This window comes from Lactuca sativa, chromosome 3 (assembly GCF_002870075.4).
Source record: "Lactuca sativa cultivar Salinas chromosome 3, Lsat_Salinas_v11, whole genome shotgun sequence".
Lineage (NCBI taxonomy): Eukaryota > Viridiplantae > Streptophyta > Magnoliopsida > Asterales > Asteraceae > Lactuca > Lactuca sativa.
In genome coordinates this window covers 261803482-261825328 of record NC_056625.2, presented here as the reverse complement: position 1 = coordinate 261825328, position 21847 = coordinate 261803482, and the positions used below count along the sequence as shown (strand labels likewise).

General features: G+C 32.7%; 2 protein-coding genes and 1 long non-coding RNA gene across 3 annotated transcripts; 2 read left to right on the top strand and 1 right to left on the bottom strand.

The window, feature by feature from the left end:
• The first annotated feature begins 6230 nt into the window (after positions 1 to 6230).
• On the top strand, positions 6231 to 8969 carry LOC122196945 (uncharacterized). Its single transcript, XR_006189628.2, has 3 exons — positions 6231 to 6397; positions 7196 to 7325; positions 7649 to 8969. It is a non-coding gene; the product is annotated as an uncharacterized LOC122196945 (long non-coding RNA).
• Positions 8970 to 10939: 1970 nt separating this feature from the next.
• Positions 10940 to 13464, bottom strand: LOC111887903 (protein FAR1-RELATED SEQUENCE 7-like). The gene is made up of 3 exons (XM_023884041.1): positions 13453 to 13464; positions 11058 to 13328; positions 10940 to 10981 (listed from the first exon to the last, which is right to left on the bottom strand). The coding sequence occupies exons 1-3, from the start codon at positions 13462 to 13464 to the stop codon at positions 10940 to 10942; spliced, it is 2325 nt and encodes a 774-aa protein (XP_023739809.1).
• A 3511-nt stretch (positions 13465 to 16975) lies between these two features.
• LOC111887907 (uncharacterized) lies at positions 16976 to 19193 on the top strand. The gene has a single exon (XM_052769566.1). The coding sequence runs from the start codon at positions 17032 to 17034 to the stop codon at positions 19066 to 19068; it is 2037 nt and encodes a 678-aa protein (XP_052625526.1). The 5' UTR covers positions 16976 to 17031; the 3' UTR covers positions 19069 to 19193.
• Positions 19194 to 21847: the final 2654 nt, after the last annotated feature.

Below are 21847 nucleotides of genomic sequence, written 5' to 3'. Positions count from 1 at the left end.
AAAAGGAAAAATATATTACCCTATTAAGTCATTTTTACCGGTTAATCTAGAGTAGCCGATCATAAGGACTGAATGTGTACAGTTTAACAAGTTAAAGGGGTAAATGTGAACGAAAAAAAAACTCAATGACCAAATGTGTACAAATCAAAAAAATATATTACCTTTTTAAGTCGTTATCCCTTCTTTTTATAGTAAGTTACACCTCGGGTCCCTTGCTTATTTTTACAAATTTAGTCTTAAAAAAATTCTCTTCTAATTATGACTCTTATTTTGATGTTTGGTATTATTTTTGTCCTTTATTTTGATTTTCTGTAACTATTTTGGTTCATATCCCATATATATAATTATATGTTATTTTTCTAATTTTTAACATTTTTATTATTTATTTTATATTTAGGTTATTATTAAATTTAACTAGGGTCATGCTTATCCATGTCCCCTCCCTTCCCTATGCCATTAGAAACCTGACTTTCATCTCCTTCTCTTTTCCTTGTAAAGTGACAACAAATGGCTTATCGCTAAAGACCAATTTTTCCTTTCGATGACCCTCCCCGTGCCCTTATAGCAACCATCGCCCCCAGCATAAACCTTTCTCACATCTACCTAGTCCTCGTATTGCAACATCCATAAACTACGGTCCAAAAATTTCGTTTTTAAATCATTATTAAACCATAAATATCATCACCATAGTATAAAATCATAAACCATGTATCTCAAAATATCATAATATTTGTCAACATATCAAATGTCAGAGTAAATCTCCCATGCTAGAAAACTGTGATGTGTGTCATGCGATCATCTTGAGCCCTTCCCATTGCTAGATGAAGTACCTGGAACCAAACTGAAAATTGTAAGCATGAAGCTTAGTGAGCTCCCTCAAACTACTACACACCATACACATATATCATATAACAGATAACACAACTATGGGACACCGCCCAGCTACATCGGGACGAACCCGGCATCGGCTTACCCGACATCGGGCTCACCCCGACATCAGACCACATCTGGCATCGGGCCCACCCCAGCATCGGGCTTACCCCAGCACATACACAACACATTATATATCATAAACACATAACATAAGCATATAACATGTGACATAACTTTGGGACACCACTTACCCCGGCATACACACAACATATCATATCTCATAAACATATAACATAGGCATATATCATAAGCATATAACATACAATGGGCTTACCCCAGCATCGGACCGAAGCCCGGAACACATAACAACTAACATATAAGCTAACATGCATCGGGATTGCCCGACATCGGACCTAGGCCCGGAACACATAACACATATCATACATGAATCACAAAGACATCAAGCATACATATACACTTCTCGGTACCGTCCCGACATCGAAATGAAGTCTGGAACATATAATCTGCATCGGGCTAACCCCGACATCAGACCTAAATTCGGCATATGCTAACATACATAAATGGGTCGGCATTTGTGCCTTCGACCCGTTCCTACTGGAGGAAAACTCACCTCACACTGTTGAAGTCCTGCTGACAAAACCCTTCGCAACCCAATCAAGACAATTAGGGTTTTCTAAGTCGGGTACCACCCACTACCACCTTGGATAGTGGTGGTCAATGGCAACTCATAGTGGCGGCCACCACCTCACGGTGGTGGTTATGGTTCTAGTTAAATCATGTCCAAGCACTCCAAAAAGCAATCCAAACACAAACTAAGCACACCGCCACCCAACACAACGGCTGGTGACGGCAAGAGGCGGCAGTCACCACCTCAGGGTGGTGGTTATGAGTTTTTCTTTATTATACTATTCACTAATTACAATTTGCAATGCTTTAACTCAAAATAGACACACACACACACAACCACCCTTGTGATGGCCGACGGTGGCACATGGTGGCAGCCACCACCTCACGGTGGTGGTGGTGGTGGCTTTTTCTTCGGATCTCCGGCCAAGAAACGCTCATGTAGCCCCTTACAAGTGAAACATGCGCACACAATCACTATATCACACTCACAGCCACCCATACGTGGTGGTTAAGGGTGGCAGAAAAGAAACTAACGGCGGTAGTCACCATAGTTGGCAGCCATGGTGGTTTCCTCGGATTTTTCTTTGGCCAAACGAGCATCAACATAGCTTCGAAATACAACAGCAACGCACACACCAACACAAAATTCACCGAAACACGCACCAACACAACCACCATCGTGGTCGCAGGTGGCGGTCGGATATCGCTAGTATATTCCGAATAACCGCATGGCGGCAATGGCAACATGACTAAAGGCGAGGCAGAAGAAGAAAAAAAGGGATGGAAACGGAGGAAAACGAGATTGTGACCTCACCGAAGAATGATAACAACGGCAGTTCACGATTACAACGTCCCACAGTCACAACGGCGGTGGCGCTTCGATGGCCGGGTGGTCGCTGGGTGGCTCGTCTGATAGGAAAACAAATGAAGAAAAGTGGTGGCAGCTGACAACTCTCACATGGCGGTTGTGGAACCCTTGCTAGGGTTAGGGTTTGGCATGGCGACGGTGGCGGGTTATAAACCTCGTCCACTTTAACACTTTTGCATAGTTACAAGTCTAGTCCCTCCCTATAGGATCTTTTCAAATTTAATCCAATATTTACCCTTTAGCCCTTGATTCCATAAATTCCTTTCATTTTAAATCCAAAACTTACCAAACAGCCCCTGTCTTTAAAAATCTTTTCAAATTAAACCAATAATTTACTAAACAACCCTCAACCTTAAAATTTCTTTACAAATCAATCCGGAAATTACATTTTAACCCCCAAAACTAACGCCTTGCTTAATTATTTTGCATTTAGGGCTACTATTCATATTAGTTTTTTTCTATTTATTTATTTTAATAAATGGGATGTTACAACTCTCCCCCACTTAAATTAGATGTCGTCCTCAAAATCATTCGTTACCATTCCTGTCACGCCAAACAACTTGAGCATTATGGCCACAATCCCGAGTATACTCCAGTCTTCCCCAGGTAACCGATACTAGCCCTTGCAAGGCTCTACTACCCGAAGATAAATGAATCCTTTCATCTAGATCATATTTACTCAATCAGAAATCTGAAGTCTCATTATGGTCTGACTCCCTGACAGCCCGCTGTGAGTGACTTATCGCTTCCCAAGTGGCCTTTAAGTTGACATGTTGGAGGGTACCCTGCTCCTCAGGTATAATCATCATCTTTGTTTCTTAACTCTTGTCTGTTTTTAAAATTTATTCCTAAAATGTGTATCAGGGGCATAACAGTCAACATCACAACACCAAACGATCATAACAAACTCCACACATTTCCAAGAGCAAGGGACAGAAATTGAGACCTAGAAAAGTAGCAGCTAAGGAAAACACCAAGTAGGGGCAAAATGGTCAAAACAACAGAAAACACTTCAAAATGGTGAAAAATTGTACGTTTTTATAATGTTTGTGTTTGTAATGTGTATGTATGTGCGTGTGTGTGCTATGTGAGTGTCCCTCATTATATATAATTGACTATATTTTTCCAAAGTGGAATGACACTTCTATTTCAAAGTACAACTCTTTAATAGGAAAAAGAGTACAATGTTGTAATAAAAATGTATGAATGTAGGATGCTATAATAAACATAATAACTGAAATTACATATCTACTTGCCAATTTTGACATTCTACTTCCATTTTTTTTTCACTCCAAAACATTGTATTTTGAAAATTTACCAATTAGAGCATCCCACTGCGTGTTTATGTAAAATTTCAAAATCTATAACTTCAATCTATTTTATTTTAATTCATTTTAAAGCAGTGTACTTTCAAAATCAACCTACAACATCATACTTCCATTTTACAGTTTGTAAATTTACCGATTGAACTTGGCTGAGAAAATAGATAAAGTGGAAAGATTACGATTTTGACAAAATAAACAGAAACACACGTTAAACAAAAACAATACCCTTCGCCCCATGCGGAGCGTGGTCACATCCCCTAGTTATGAATTATGATAGCAATCTTTTAAGTTTTAATTTTAGATAATGAAAACCATATATATATATATATATATATATATATATATATATATATATATACTTCTTCTAATAAATGAAACTTAAAATGACACGTGTCAGTTTTTTAGAATGTCTCTTTGACACGTAACATTTTTCTATGAATTTTATTATATATATATATATATATATATATATATATATATATATATATATATATTGTAACAAATAAAATCCAATTCAAAATTTGAAAAATACAAATCATATCCTAATAATACTATTATACATTATTATGTTTATTTTACTTAATAAATTAATTCATAATTACTTACAATCGATAATATCTTGGTTTTTTTACATTTATTATTTTGTTTATCTATATAAAAATTTTAAATATACTGACCGTGGTTTCCATGGGTTATAACCTAGTATATATATATATATATATATATATATATATATATATATATATATATATATAGAGAGAGAGAGAGAGAGAGAGAGAGAGAGAGAGTTAGGTTCAAATGTTTTCACTATCTATTGTGTGCATGTATGACTGATTCTGGACCAATTATTTTAGTTATTTTAAGAAAGTAATTAATGCATATTAAATGCTGAAGATGTAATTAATACCTATTATATCTTCAACATGTAATATGCATTAATTACTTTCTTAAAATAACTAAAATGATTGGTCCAAAATCAGTCATACATACACATAATAAATAGTGAAAACAAGATAACCTAACCCTATATATATATATATATATATATATATATATATATATGTATGTATGTATCTAAATATTATTAAAAGAGAAACTTTATAACATCATCTTAAACAATCTGGGCCTTTGATTGTATTTCAATCTTATATTTTCTACCCTTAGATCAAATTGCTGACATCATCATCCCCAAATGGAATGTATTTAATTTCAATAAAAGCTTTTCAATTGTCAAACAAAATTAACTTAAATCCGTTGAAATGGAATGTATATAATTCCAATAAAATCTTCCCATATTTTAAATCTGAATTTCCGGTTATAAAGGTTTTAATGTGGTCAACTTTAAAAACATATTAATAACAAACCATTTCAATTAATGCATTAATATCAACCATTAATATAAATATGTTTATATTAGTAAATCATTAATGAAAAATCCATGTTTATTTGGAAACCATTGATACCAATAAAAATCAGATTCAAATTAATATAAAATCCATTTTTATTAGGAATCCACAACTCACACTTATTTCGAATCGTTGTTTTTCTTCAAACCTTCTCCTACAACATCATTCTTATTGTTTATAACATTCATCATAATTATATGCTTCAAACATTTGTTGTTATACAGTAGAAGGTCAGTACATTCTTTTACTTTTTATATTTTTTTCTATTATTTTTTTGTTCCTATATCAAATATATGTATTCATATATTTCGATTTTCTTTGTCACAAATTACATGAAATCGATTAACTATTTTTCTGAAACTTTTCAAATAAACAAGAAAATATATTATGTACCTTTAAAAAACATAAATTAACTATATTTGGAATTGACACTAATTAGGAAAATGTTATTTTTATATATCAAAGATGATTATTATATTTTTAATTATTATATCATAAGAATCCGGTTAATTTTGATATAATTTTAAAATATTATGATATGATCCTATTACACTTTTAGATTGATTTAGTATGAAATAATATATATAATATATTTATGCACCCTTCGAAATTAATTATGGAAACAATTTTGTTGACAACTATAATAGTTTTCATACTTCTTTATATATCATACCTCTTTATAGATAAACACATTGTATACATCCATTCTATTTCATATAAAATTTATTTCTATTTCTAATTGTTTTTTCTTTCATTTGACACTCATGGTACAAACCAATCGCGATGAGATCGTCTTTGATAAAGTTGTTGACATCGATGCATCCAAGGAAACCTGAAACATTCGTGTTCAAGTACTCTTGCTTTGGAAGCAAACTTAAAAAACAACCCAAACATGTTCAACAGTTTGGACACGATTTTAATTGACGAGTAGGTACAATTTTTTTCTTTTTATTATTGTGTTACTTTTAATTTATAAAATTTTAAGCTTAACCAATTTTTCTTCACTTACATGGTACTAAAATACAAGCAACGATAAAAAAATCTCATTAGTTCGTTTGAAGCCCTTTTTGTTGAAGGATTTGTAAGGAAAATTAGTAGTTTTGGTATGGCTAGAACCGTTGCTCGAAAGTTTTTCAGAGCTAAAAGAAGGGCTGACACAATTAATGGTGTAGTCGTGATGCTGTCTAATCTCCTTTGTATGTATGATTCTGAATTCGCAGATCTGAGCCTCTCCTTCAAAACAATCACATTGTTCGCAAGTTTTGACATCTCTAAAGGTAATGTTTAGTTTACATAACAATGCATGTTTACTCTATAAACTCGATCTTCTATTCTCAAGTATGTGTTCTATTTCGTAGCCTATTCTCCATGGATTTAATAAATTATACATGTTTTGTGAAAAGGGGGTATTTGATTGGAAAAAAAAAAGTTACCGGTCAGGAGAAAGGAGACAATTTTTTTTGTCAAAATGGAAATTTGTTTGCCAAATTGATTTTGTGGGGAACAACTTCTCTGATCGTTTGGTCATCCTTTGCTGGAGTAAACATGTGCCGAATTGGATTCCTATTTGAAGATACTGTATAGCTATAAAGTTATGATAATCATATTAAAACGTCCCTCAACGTTAAGTTACTTATTAATTTTTTTTTTATGATTTTACCTCTCATAATTTATATCCAATCAATAGTGGTTTTGTGAGTATAATGTTTTAAAGTTTGAATATTATTTGACTACCTACTTAATTTCTTTTGTAGGTTATTTTCTCTAACATTAGAACTTATGAGGTAAATTATATATATATATATATATATATATATATATATATATATATATATATATATATATATAGATATATATATATATATATATATATATATATATTAATTTATCATAATCATAATCTGGTGCAAAAGTGAACTGAAAATGAAGCCGCTTGAGATAAAGATATTCATGTCATTATCTAACATATCATTGATAAATATGTTTGGTTGGCAAGTTTACATCATAACCTATGTTTTTGAGAAGTATGATGTTATATTGGTATTTTTAATCATATTTTTTTTCATTTGTTTTAGAAATCCACGGCTTGAAGGTTCATTTTTTGGGAGGTGCTTTCACTAATAGTAATAGTGTCGAGTCTTATGTTGAACTCACCACAAAAATCCCCATTAAAGAGATTTTGTGCCATCAGCTGTAATTTTTAAGGTATGTGACTTGCTTATGCACTACAATAATCCTTGAATCTATTTTCTTGTAGCATGTATTGGTGTTGATTCTTAATCTTTATTCGTTCTTTTGTCAAGACCTAAGAAGTAAAGATAACAAAATTACTTATTTAACCCCAGGCCTAATAAGCACTAGCACAATTATAACACCAAATATTAATTTGGCATGATTAGAAAAGTTTCCTTTAGTGGGAGTTTCTGTAGTGACACAAATGCCCTTGGTGTGGAAATTTTGTTGTTTGAGATCTATGTATATGGGCTAATTAGTGTTTATTTATTTATTTATTTATTTATTTATTATAGAAGGTGTGAAAATGAAGGTTGAGAGCTCTCATAAGTCATAAATTCGAAATGAAACATCTTTAGGTATAAATTGTGTAAATTTTAATTATATAAAACAAGTGAATTAGACTTGCATCCGTATGTGTCTATCAGTTATAAAAGTTGAGAGTGCTGCACCGTTATCTGTGTGTACATATGGATAATTATGATTTGAGCTTTTCAATAATATGTATGGAAATATTATTTATAATCGATAACATTATTATAGCTATATTCTATATATAGTTTGAATTTTAAAGGTTATTGTTATTTGAAGTGGCATGGACAAAAGGTATGTAGAAATGACAATGTAAAGTTTATTTGATACTATTAATTTTAAAAATAATTCATGTGTTAACAACGATATTTGTAGATGTACAAGAATAGGGGCATGAAAATGGTGAAATGATTTTTTTCAATACCCGTAGGACAACACCAAGTGTTAAATGTTGCATCCTTCAAAGTATGTTAGTTTATTTTCTGTATATATATTTTGGGGGAGTGGACATCACATATAGAAAATGTTTTCTAAATGATAAAAAATATGTCTAATGAACAACCAAAGAAAACTTTTACATGTATTTATATTCTGAACTTTATTTATAGTTGATGTATTACATATGTGATAAAAAAATAAAATTATTTTTACCATTTATTGTCAACCTTTTATACTATTGACACTTATTGTCAAATTTAATGTAGACATAAGATCTATTAAGATAAAATGATAAGGCGATTACATTATATGTTTAAAAAATAATCTTGCATTGGTTAGTGAAATGGAGAAATATTTTACATCTTACTCTATGAAAAAAAAATTAAGGATTTCTTTATGGAATATGAAGTTTGAAGCATATGGTCAAAGGAGAATGTTAACGGTGGTATGTACTAATACAACATTCGAATTGATGATTAGTTTGCTGCATTTGGTATTTTCTTAAAATGAACATATTTTTACTTTAGTCAAACATCTATTAATTGAAAATGATAATTGTTAACTGCAAGTAATAACAACTTATTATTGGCGCCGAAAACTATTAACCGTTATCGTTGAAAAAAAATATTTACTTTCACCGGATGGAAACAAATCACCAAAAGAAAACTATTTGCCGATCAAACAAGTCAAAATTCAGGAATTTGAAAAAATAATACAGAAATGGATTTATCAGCGTTTAAGGATTATAAGAACTAAATAATTATTAATATTATGTAACTCGGTTAACAAATAATGATTTTTATGGATTGATTTGATAGCCGCAAGGATTCTATTCACATAAATGAATGAATTGCCGTCTAGAAACAATTCGCCCCCGCCGAACGACTAGTATATATATATATATATATATATATATATATATATATATATATATATATATATATATATATATATATATATGGAAAAGTGAATATACCCTTAAGGGTATATAAGCTTAGGTACCCAAACTCATCATAATACGTCGTTTTGTTTGATATATTCATTATAATGTTCTTAAATTTCAATCCATAACTTGATTTACTTTCAAGATTTTCAAAATTTCACTATTTTCTTACTCTTACATCACATCTTTTTGCCGAACACCTATTAGGCTATATATATTATAGTTGAAAATCAAAACTATGTAAGAGGGAGATAAATGTGAAATTTATAAAAATCTTGAAAGCAAATCAATTTAGAAGTTGAATTATAAGAACATTAGACAATTACAATGTATATATATGATACAAAACGACATAGTATGATGAGTTTGAGTACCTAAGCTTATATACCCTTAAGGGTATATTCACTTTTCCTATATATATATATATATATATATATATATATATATATATATATATATATATATATATATATATAGGGAAAAGGGAATGTGTGGCTGTTAGACAGCTAGTATTAGGTGTGGAACCTAAAAAAACGTCGCCGTTTTAAGGTGAGATGTATTAAATCCCGTATTGCTCTTGTACCGACCTATATTTCTTCTTTCCGTCAACATTCCTATATTTATCGGCTTCTTTCTTTTCTTCATCTGAGTAATCTCTTAGTAGTATTGTACGCAATCTTTATGTGTTTAATTTGCAAGGAACAAATTTGAAAAATGATGATTTAATATCTAAGGGCCTGTTGCCGAATGCCGCAAATTATATCCCTCGTCCTAAACCGATTCACACAGGTTAAGTTATACATCCCTTGTTTTAATTAGATTTACTTTTCTAGTTGTTTAATTTAATTTAGTTCTTTGGAAACCTATTAAAATTTGATCCCATTTAAAAACATTTCGATTTGCGTCTCGATTTGCAGTACTTTCTTTTTCCCCTTTTTATTTTCCATTTAATTTTTTGGTTTCTACCTTCTTAGATTTCATCTCTCTTATTACTATTATGAGTTGTAATTAGGTTTTCCATTTTCTCTCTATTAAATTTCAATTTGTTGTTAAGTCCTTATAGCTGAGTATGTTGGTATTAGGTAAATCTTAATTACATCCCATAAAATTAGATCTCTTTTAATTTATACGATAATTATATCCCATTATTATTATTATTATTTGAGTTTTCATCTAGTCATCTTTAAAGTAGTTATTACAAATATTAACTATCAATGGAGATGAAGTTGTCGTTATTGAAAACAATTTATTTTTTGTTTGTTTATTTTTGAACTTCAGGTAATTCAGCTCTTGGGAATTCTTCCATCTATTGTTTCCACTGATGGTGTCTATCAGTTGAACTTCTCGTCAAAGATAAAATAGTTGTTTCTACTTGGAAATCCCTTTCATGTGGTAGCTGATATTAGTAGAAACAAAATGAAAGAAAGGCTTAAAGTTATGTAAAGGCAACATTATTAATAGTGAATATTTTACCAAAAACTAGAACCAATCATTGAACTTTGAATATGTGTTTATGTGATGAATTAGTTGAATTGTTGTAATTTTTTACTTTAATTCTTCATTGTATGCCATTTATGCCCTTCAACTTTTTTCTTACAAATGAGTTCTATTATTTTTATTTACCTATAATTGCAATCACTTCTGCAATTGAGATGTCATACTCTGCTAACCTAAAGGAAGCTAATTGTAATCCCCATACAAAAGCCTTGAAGAAATTTACTCAACTTTGACTCAATGGTTTATGTTCTAATGCAAAACTCATTAACAAAGAAAATCCAATATCCAAATTTCAGGTGAAAAAACATAACATGGACAAAAAATGCAACTTCTTCATCGTATCCCTTCTCAAAACAGGTTGGATGAGGCTGCTGAAATGACAACACCATATCACCTACTATTTACCATATAATTCTTTGTCTTTTAAAGCTTCCTCTGCCTGATGAAAAAACAAATGTAAGCATTTAACCACAAAATATGTTACCTATTAAGCAGTATATAAAATAATACATTACCTTTTTAATAGAGCACCCACTGATATAATGACCTAATCCCCCACAGTGAGAACAAGTTCTTTTTTTCTTCACCATTTCCAAAGAAGATTTGATTCTATTTGCATTTTTGGGACGCCCTTTCGTATTAGTCGGAAGAAGAGGATCCCTGATAGATATTTGAGGCACCATGTCTACTTGAGAAATGCCTGCACAAGATTCTTGAGATGTATTTGGATGTCCTTTCGCCTTTTTCCGACTAAGCTGGTCTTCTAAAAACTTTACCAAGAAATTATTAAGCTTTCTTATCTCAAAAGAGGAGTCTCTTACAAGTTCAATTGCTTTATTATAGTTTGCACGAACACACCACTCCGTTAAGGCACTAACTCCATTTTCATTGTTGATTTCTTCCAATCCAATGTTGGTACTATCCACCTTGAATCTAGCATCAAGTGTCCACCTAGGTAAAATATAGTGATCAGGAAGGGTTTCAACATGTCTCTTCTTGATCACATATAAACTATGCTTGCACAGTATCCCATATGTTTCAAACTTAGCACATGAGCACTTAACATTTATTGGATTCAAGAAATGAAAGGTAACAATTCTCCAATGCATTTTATCAACATTCAACTGCCCGACTCTATACTTAATTTTTTTTGTACTTTTGCTTAATGTTTCATGAGTTAAATTGCCCATAGCTTCTATCCATTCTTTTTTAAAAGCCTCAAACATCTTTCTAGTATAACATTCACCCGCTTTTGCTTCTATTGGATGAACAGAAAATAGAACTGGTTTTGAGTTCATTGTCTTGAAGTCTTCATCTTCTTCGGCAGCTCTTCGAGAGTGAACCGCTTTATCATATTGTACAACAAATTCATTCAACATGGTTTTGGAATTAACAAATCCGTCAAAAAATGATTGAATACTCTCACTCCGTTCGCTTGTTGTCATGCCAGCGAAGAAGACATCCTTCAGAAAGGCTTTAGCCCAATGTTTCCGTTGGTAATACATTTCGGTTAACCAACTTTTGTTTTCTAGGTTATACTTATCACGTATACCTTCCCACTTGATTTCAAACTCTTCTATGGTATCACATTTTATCCATGATTTATAGGAATCTTTAAAATCACTATAACGAGCTACAAGTGGTCGAAGATGTACTTGCTCATGCTTCTTAATATGCCATGCACAAAAACGATGCCGAGTGTTTGGAAATACTTTGCTGATTGCGTTACCTATAGCTTTATCTTGGTCTGTTATTATAGCTGATGGATACTTTTCGAACATACACTTCAAGAAATGCTCGAATAACCATTTGAAAGTTTCTTCTTTTTCATTTTCTAGCAATGCACCACCAAAAAGTATGGATTGACCATGATGATTCACCCCAACAAAGGGAGAAAATGGCATCTTAAATTTGTTCGTCATGTACGTAACATCAAACACGACAACATCCCCAAATTTTGTATACGCATCCCTTGATCTTCCGTCAGCCCAAAAAATATTTCTAGGAGACCCATCCTCAAACAAATCCACGACAAAATATTGGTTGGTATCAACTAATGCTTTATCTTGAAAATGTTTAATGAGCCCATAAAACTCTTTACCTTTGTAGTTTCTTCGTTGCTCGGATAGCACATCAACACATTGCTTGGAGGTAACATCAGCTTCATATGGAGATTTTATTGCATTTACAGCCTTTTTAATTTGAGAAGGCTTCAACCCTGATTGACCAAACTCCACCATAAGAGATTTGCATGCCATTGAGCGGTGGAACTTCGCATGTGAACGATGTTTCATTACTTTTGTTGGTGTAATACTCAACTCATGGTTATGTGTATCATTAAAAATATCCACAAACCATTTTCCATCTTTCCTTTTTGAAATCCGAAGCATCGCTTCACAACCGGTTCGTAAAGCTCTACGACGTTGCTTTGTATTTCCACATGAATTAGCACCCTTCAATCTTTTAAAACCTTGTTTGTTGCACACATACATCTTGCGATAAAAATCCTTTGTTGTCTTATTCTTATAACCCCAATGAGTGCGTATGCCAAATCCATGTAGAAATGCATATCTATTATAAAATGTATATGCATTTTTAGGGGTATTGAAAACCTTTCCCATGATACTTTCATCTTCATCATATTCAAGACCTATATCGATATCATTTACATCCTCATTTTCCGAAGATGATACAAAATGACCATTCATGTCAACATCTTCAATTATATGTGTTTCAAAAGGCTGATCGACTACTTGATTTTCTAAAGTAATATTGTCATTTATGTCCTGTATCAAGATAAAGATAGAAAAAGATGTACTTAAGAAACATTAAATAAATGAAACTGTTTTAGCAACATCATCAGGATTCAATATATAAATAATGATCTTTTTAAGACAAAGTTGTATTTACCTCAGATATCATCTTGATCTGGGTGTGTAGCAAACCACTAACGAATCTGATATGGATTGTAAGAGTGACGATTATGAAAAGCAATAAAAAAAAATTAGCATCTGAAAAATCAAAGAGGTGTATGTTGAAAAAGAGAGTTTGTATACAGAACTTAATTTCTATTAATAACATACTTAAAACATAGAATTATATAACAAGAAACAAAACACTAGCGTAGTAACGTAGACATAATTATGCAATGATGATAAAAAAAAAAAAAACTAAATACTCACAAACAAGTTAGTGGGTTTGTTGGGTTCATGGATTTAATAGTATGAAAATACAATTAAACAAAAGTTCTATTCCAATAGGTTTTGTGAAGGCATACAAATTAATTGACGGTTAAGTTGCTTAAAAGAAATTATTTCTAGAATTACTATCCTAACTAAATAACAAAATGATTTGAGCTAAGATCCAAATCGTAAAGTATGATGACACCTTCAATTTTTTAGAATTACTATCACCGGTGAATTAGATATGTGGGTCATCATTAATGCGATACAAAAACCTATGATTACAATAACAAAAATAAGGATACTATAGACGTTACCTGGAAGAAAACAGAGATGAAGGAATGCAATAAGAAAATTAGAATGGCTTTGAAAGACGATAAACCCTTTTCCCAAATAAGGTGGGCTAATATTGAGAATAACAAAGAAGAAGATCACGATATCTACAGAAATTGGAGGGAAAGAAAGAATTATATTTGTGTAGATCGTGATCATCGTATCAGTTCAATAAATAGATAAAAACGAAACTTTTGGGAGGACTGATTTGGAGAAAAGTGATAAGTTGATTTTAGAAGGAAAAACGGGATTTGATTGAATTACTTCAAAACGTCGACGTTTTTAGTGTTCTATACCCAATGTTAGATACCTAATAGCCACACATTCCCTTTTCCCATATATATATATATATATATATATATATATATATATATATATATATATATATATATATATATATATATATATATATATATATATATATATATATATATATATATATATATGGAAAAGTGAATATACCCTTAAGGGTATATAAGCTTAGGTACCCAAACTCACCATAATACGTTGTTTTGTATCATATAATACATTCTAATTATCAAATATTCTTATAGTTTAAATTCTAACTTGATTTACTTCCAAGATTTTTGTAAATTAAACATTTATCTTTCTCTTACATAATTTTCATTTTCATCTACAATATATATAGCCTAATAGGTGTTCGGCAAAAAGATGTGATTTAAGAGAAAAATAATACGGAAATTTCGAATATCTTGAAAATAATCAACTTAGGGTTGAAGTTTAAGAACATTATAATGAATATATCAAACAAAACGACTTATTATGGTGTGTTCGGGTACCTAAGCTTATATACCCTTAAGGGTATATTCACTTTTCCCATATATATATATATATATATATATATATATATATATATATATATATATATATATATATATATATATATATATATATATATATATATATATATATAGTATTTGTTATTTAAAATTATGTATTTTTTATTATTTATTATTATCTTTTTAGTTTTAAAATTCAAATAACACTTAAAGATAACATAGATCTCAAACATATACATAATTAAAAATATGAATATTAGAAAAATGAACCTAATTTATTGGCTTATTATTTGGAATCTTGCTAATCTAATTGCTGATTTATCGGCTTCTTAACGTTTGAATGAATGAGCGCCAAAAAAGGATCATTCGGGTACAAAATCTTGTGCACGTAAATAAAAGGAAATCTGGTATAACGAAAGTTTGAGGAAAAAAAAAATTATTTATTAGGTATTAAAGATTAAAGATTACAATCTTTTGACAAAATAAATTAAAAATTCCTAAAATATATAACATAAAATAAAATAATACAGTATTTCTTTTATCAGTCGATAATAAAATATATTGGACATTTTTATTACTATTATTTTGTTTGGACAAAACTGTAAGATTTGTCCCTGTGGTATTCAAAAAACTTTGGATAGGGTCTAAAAAATTTCTCACTTGCATAGAAGGTCCAAAATCAAGGTTTTTCTGTGTTTTTAGTCCAAAAAAACTTAAAATGATGGTTATACCCTTTTAATTTCTTTTTTATATTTTTTTTAATTTTCAAATACTACTTTAATTTAAAAATAAATAGAAAAGGAAATAATTCTCTCTCTCTCTCTCTCTCTCTCTCTCTCTCTCTCGTTTCTACACCATCAGCGAGAAAAAAGAGGGAACCGGCAACCCTCCTCCACCCCTCCTTCCTGTCAATTGGAAATAACCAAACACCCCTGAGTATCGTCACTTCCTTCGGCTGCTACTTCGGTGTTTCTTTCCCTTTGCCCCTCGTGTTTTGCCAACAGAATAGAAGGAGAACAACCAAGGAGGCCACCGGAGCAGCCCCCTCGCTGTAATAGTCACCCAACAGCGTAAGCCATCTTCATTTTCTTCTTTCATTTTAGCGATGGACCAAAACTCCATCGAACCACCCATTTTGTGCTTTTGCTCTTCTTCTTTCTCCCTTCGATCCAATCGGTTCCCTTTCCCCCTCGATTTGGGGTCGCCGATGACAAGCGAAGAACCTAGGGGAGTTCGTCGGAGATCGACTCCTTCTCGCGATCTGTTTGACCAACAGATCACCACCTTGACTGCTTCTTCTATTTGTGTTCTTTCTTACTTCTCCCAATCAGTGAAGATGAAGAGTAAACCCACAAAGGGTCGTCGGTCTTGACAGACCCCCTTGCCCCTCCTTGCGATTTCCCATTTGCACCTCAGCTCCCTTCAATTTGCCTTTCGTTCGTGTGTATTTAGGTTTTGTGGATTCCAGATTTGGTACTAGATAATAGGTTCCAGGTGGGGTGATTCAATGATGAGGAGAAAAGGAAGCAAAGATCAAGTCGATGGTGGCGCTTGATTTTTTGATGAGTTACAGGTGGTGGGTTATGTTCTCCGATGACGAAAATCACCAACCATCGTGATACCTTCTGGGAGAGAGACGTTGACTAAGGTTGAGGGGGAAATGTTGTAGTTGGCCCAAATGTTGTAGGTTCTTGATTTCTCTTTAGATTCTTGAGACTCCGGCAGTTCCCATGCTCACCTGTTTCCAGTGAGTTTGTCGGAGTTAAAATCAAGACTTTGGAGGTTGCCAATGGAGACGAGATGGGAAGTTCTTCAGTTGAGAGAGAGAGAGAGAGAAAGAGAGAGAGAGTGTGTGTGTGTAGGGTAAGATTTTTTTTTTTAATTATTTAAATACCAAAATAAATAAAGAAAAAAGAAAAAAGAAATGGAAAAGGGTAAAACCGACTTTTCAAGTTTTTTTGGACCAAAAACAATGAAAAACCTTGATTTTAGACCTTCGGTGCAAGCTGAAAACTTTTTGGACCCCATCGAAAGATTTTTTCAAACAACAAGGATCAAATTTGCAGTTTTTTCTTTTGTTTGCTTTGGCCTCACGCATTGAGTTCCATATAAGTATCAAACGCAGAGTCATCAGTCATCAAGTCTATCACTTTATTCCCTTCTAAAAATCACATATGGCTTCCAATGATAACTCTCCGATGTCTTCGCCGGAATACACCTCCGACGACGCCATGACAGACGACTTAAGCGAATTCTTTTATTATTACGAACCTCGTAAAAGCTTCACAGAGAACAATGCCGCCACCTACGCATCATCTGGAAACCCCTGCCTCGACTTCTTCTTCCACGTCGTACCGGACACTCGTCCGAAATCTCTGATCAGTCGGCTACAGGTTGCATGGAATCACGATCCACTCACTACGCTAAAACTCGTATGTAATCTAAGAGGCGTACGCGGTACTGGAAAATCGGACAAAGAGGGCTTCTACACGGCGGCGCTATGGCTCCATAACCACCACCCGAAGACGTTAGCGTCGAATATTCCGCTTCTGGTTGAGTTTGGATACTTCAAGGACTTGTTGGAGATCCTCTATAGGTTGATTCAAGGTTCCGATGTGCGTAAAATTGCAAAAGAAGAATGGACATTGAAGAAATTGGTGAAAGGAAAAGGTGGAGTTCGGAAGCAATACTTCCTCTCGAAGAAGAAGATGAATAGAAAGCAGAAAAAGAACAAGGCTGAGATGGAGATGAAAGCGAAATTAAGGGCAAAAGTCCCTCGAGAACAAAGAATCGAGGCAAATAGGGCACATATGAAGGCGGAGCAAGAGAGAGCAAAAGCGTCTAGGAAGGAAAAAATATCCGCCATGGCCGAAAAATTACAGGATAGATATAATTCAGATGAAGATTATAAGAACTTACACGATCAGGTATCAAGCTTCTTCGCTAATCGTTTAAAATCTGATATTCAGTCGTTAAACTCCGGTGATTCTACCAAAATCAGTTTAGCTGCAAAATGGTGTCCTAGCGTTGATTCCTCTTATGATAATGCCACACTGATTTGTGAATCAATTGCTAGAATGATTTACCCTAGAAATTCCAATCCAGAATTCGATGGTCTTGATGACACTGATTACGTGTTCAAAGTCAAAAATCGATTGAGGAAACAAGTACTCGTTCCTCTTCGCAACGCCTTACAATTACCCGAAGTTTACATGAGCGCAAAGCAATGGAGCTCCATTACCTACGAAAGAGTAGCTTCCATAGCCATGAAAAACTACACCGACATATTCTTACACCGAGACAACGCCCGCTTCCATGAGTATCTACAAAACGTCACCACCGGTGATGCAAAGATCGCCGCCGGAGCTTTACTCCCCCACGAAATCATCGCATCTTTAGATCGAGGCAGCGGAGCAGCCATAGTAGCCGAGCTTCAGTGGAAACGAATGGTTGATGATTTATTAAAAAAAGGTAAACTCACAAACTGTATAGCAGTCTGTGACGTCTCCGGCAGCATGTCAGGTACACCAATGGAGGTCGCGGTGGCTCTCGGGTTACTAGTCTCTGAACTTTCCGCAGATCCATGGAAGGGCCACGTCATCACATTCAGCGAATCGCCAGAGCTCCACCAGATCAAAGGTAACAACCTCCGGTCAAAAACAGAGTTCATCCGAAAAATGAAAGCCGGATTCAACACCAATTTCCAGAAAGTTTTTGACAGATTGTTGGAAGTGGCTGTGAAGGAGAAGTTAGGTGAAGATGAAATGGTGGAAAGAGTGTTTGTTTTTAGTGATATGGAGTTCGATCAAGCGTCTGAGACTTCTAGGTATTCAGCTAGGTATCATCGATGGGAGACTGATTCTGATTCTGATTCCGAAGAGGAGGTCGATGAGGCACCTGTGGATCCATGGGAGACTGATTATGAAGCGATCGAGAGGAAGTTTAAGAGTTGTGGATATGCGAAGGTGCCGGAGATTGTGTTTTGGAATCTTAGAAATTCCAAGAGTACTCCGGTGACTGTTGATCGGAAAGGGGTGGCGCTGCTGAGTGGTTTTTCAAAGAATTTGTTGACTTTGTTTCTTGAAGAAGGTGGAGTGATTAAACCGGAGGATGTTGCTGATAAGAATGTGAAAGGTAGTTTGACACCTCTGGAAAGGATGGAGGCTGCGATTTCTGGTGAATTGTATCAGAAATTAGTTGTGTATGATTGATTTCATTTGATTTGATTTAGCATTTTTGAGTATAGAAATTAGGTTATGTTTTCACCTTTTCTAATCAATAAATTGGTTCTAAACAGATTTCGAAATATATAAAAGTTGCAAAGTTTATGACCAAATTTTTTATATCGATTTGGTAACACAATTGTAAAATAAACGAAGGAAGAAATATTTGTAGAAAATATACAGTTTAATGGTTCGCAATAATAGTTATTTTTGATATTATATTTAAATATAGATAAATATTCTAATTAGTTTTAATTTATTGTATTTTGTAATTTATATTGTATAGTTAAAAAATAATATGATCATTCAACTGTTTTTATATTAAGGGTTGCATTTAAGTTTTAACAATGCAACATTTTTTCTAAGAAAATTTGCAACTTTGCAACTTAAAAAAAGGATGTATATGTCGCCCTTAGTTCTTTTTATTTTGTGATAAAAAATTATTGTCTTCAAGATTACTATAATATAATATAAAATTAGGGAGCAAGCAAAGGAAATGTCCATCTTGTTATGTGTCCCTAATATTAGAAAGTTCACAATCACAAACTAGGGAACAAACAAAAGAAATAGCAAAAACAAGGATTAAAGAGCAAAAATTATTAACTTCAAATTACAAATTTGTGCATATGTTTCTTAGATCTAAAAGCAAAATCCAGAAAAAATATTGACTTCAAGAATCCAAAGTTCTTTCATGTCCTTGTAGGATTTACCGAACATCAAAAAACAAAGTTCTACGTAGACCACTCTCTCTATTTCATAGAACAAACAAATGGTCATCCAATAAGAATGTCCTAAACTACAAAATATAAATATTACGTTCAAAAAAAATTAATTCTGACCATATCATAAAAATATTACTATTTTTTTGAACCACTAACTCACCTTGTAAACTATACTTCTTTATACCACAATGAGACTTAAAACCTAAACCCTTACAGTTCATAAGTAGAATCCAAATTGATATAAAGCATATCAGATTGAACTAAAGTGGTCATAACGAATTACTTGTTGCCTCAAATTTTATTTTGTCGATTGAATGCATAATCGACACCTTCCAAATACATTCAAATCCTAACGCCCAATATAAATTTATTTTCTGCTGAAAATGGGAGAAAGTCCGATATATAACGGAGGAAACCAAATAAATTTATTTATGGAAAAATAAAATTTGAAAAGATATGCATTTATTACTTCAAAATTGGCCTTATATAGTGCATTGTTTCTCGTAATCTTGAAGCCAAAGTCAGATCTTTATATCCACCGGAGATAAGAAATGGCTTCATTATTATCATTCACAAAAATCTTTATCTTCTTCTTGATTACTTTGCTGTTCTCGATATCAAATGCCGACTTTTCTCCACCATACAAACTCGTTGACAAAGTTTGTAACAAACTACAAGACACCGATGTCTGCTTTCAGATCCTTGAATCTGATGACAGGAGCAAGTTTGCAGAAAATATAACTATCCTTACAACTATCGCAGTCAATCAGACAATCAGACATGCAAACTCATTACGAAATGATTTCCGTGAATTGAAAACCGGTCCTCCTGGATTGTTGAAATCTCTCAAATCTTGCAGCGTTGCGTATACTCATGTCATCTCGAATATGAAGATTCTTATGTCAGAAGAAAATTGTTCTTTGATTGGTTATCATATTCAAGCTGCAGTGGACAATGTTAAACGCTGTCAAAGGATTGTGGATTCAAATGGTGCTCATGGTTCCTTTATGACAACAGGCAATAGTGTCACTCTTGATCTTTGTAAGCTTTGTGAATCATTAGCCAACCTTATGTGTAAGAGTTAACTAAAATTATAGATGTTTATATTTATGAATAATTATTCAAAATGGTCCTATAGTCCCCTTCGCAAGGTTTGGGAGTTAATTTTTGTTTTCTTTAGCGGAAGCATTGACAAATAATTAGGAAAGAATTGGCAAGAAAAGAATCACCAAGAATGAATTTCTTATTTCATTGTAATATGCGATACAAACCGATGTGATAAACACAAAAAAGAATGAATTTCTTAATTTTTGTTTTTAACCTATATACACTTTTGGTCACCAGGTAATACACTGTCTTATGCGGTCGACATTTATTGAAAAGAGCATGCAATGATCTTAACTAGATGGAATTAGACGCGCCTTTGGCGTTGTTTACCTTTTTTTTTTTTTTTTTTTTTTTTTTTTTTTTTTTTTTCATTATTTGAAACTATAGTAGATAATAATTTTTAGCGTTTTCTTGGTTTCCCAACCTGTTGCTTCTAAAGACTGCCCTTTCTTGGTTGGATGTTGGTCCAGCTTACTACGAGGGATCTTCATATCAGTTACATAGCAACAACTACATAAGCAAAAGATGGTTTATAGGAAAATGCAGTAAACATAGGAACGCATTAGATGCAGGGATGTTTGTTGCTGGGAGTTTATTTATTTATTTATTTTTTTTGAGAATTTAAATATGTGTTTGTATAAGAAAGCAAAGTAGTGATACCCTAACTGAAATCAATTAAATTGAAAAAAATAAAAAAGAACTAAAATGTCCTTAGCTTAAAAATCAAAGTAACCTGATTGATGTAATGCCCTTCCCTGCTACAATCACCCTCAACACAATCCTTAACTTGTTGATCAGTTGTTGCGATTTGAAAATTTTCCCCATAGTCCCTCGTGTTCCGTTTGTTTCATCTACCAAATATATAATCTTGTTAACATTTTAAAGCAAAAAAATAGATTTTTTACTCAATGAAAGCAAACGAAGAGGATGTAAGAAAA

Bases quoted from the DNA above. Each gene is read 5' to 3' on its own strand.
- LOC111887903 (XM_023884041.1), bottom strand. The intron at 10,982-11,057 runs GTAATGTATTAT...TTTTTTCATCAG, and splicing joins GTGGGTGCTCTATTAAAAAG to GCAGAGGAAGCTTTAAAAGA.
- LOC111887907 (XM_052769566.1), top strand. From the start codon at position 17,032: ATGGCTTCCAATGATAACTCTCCGATGTCTTCGCCGGAATACACCTCC.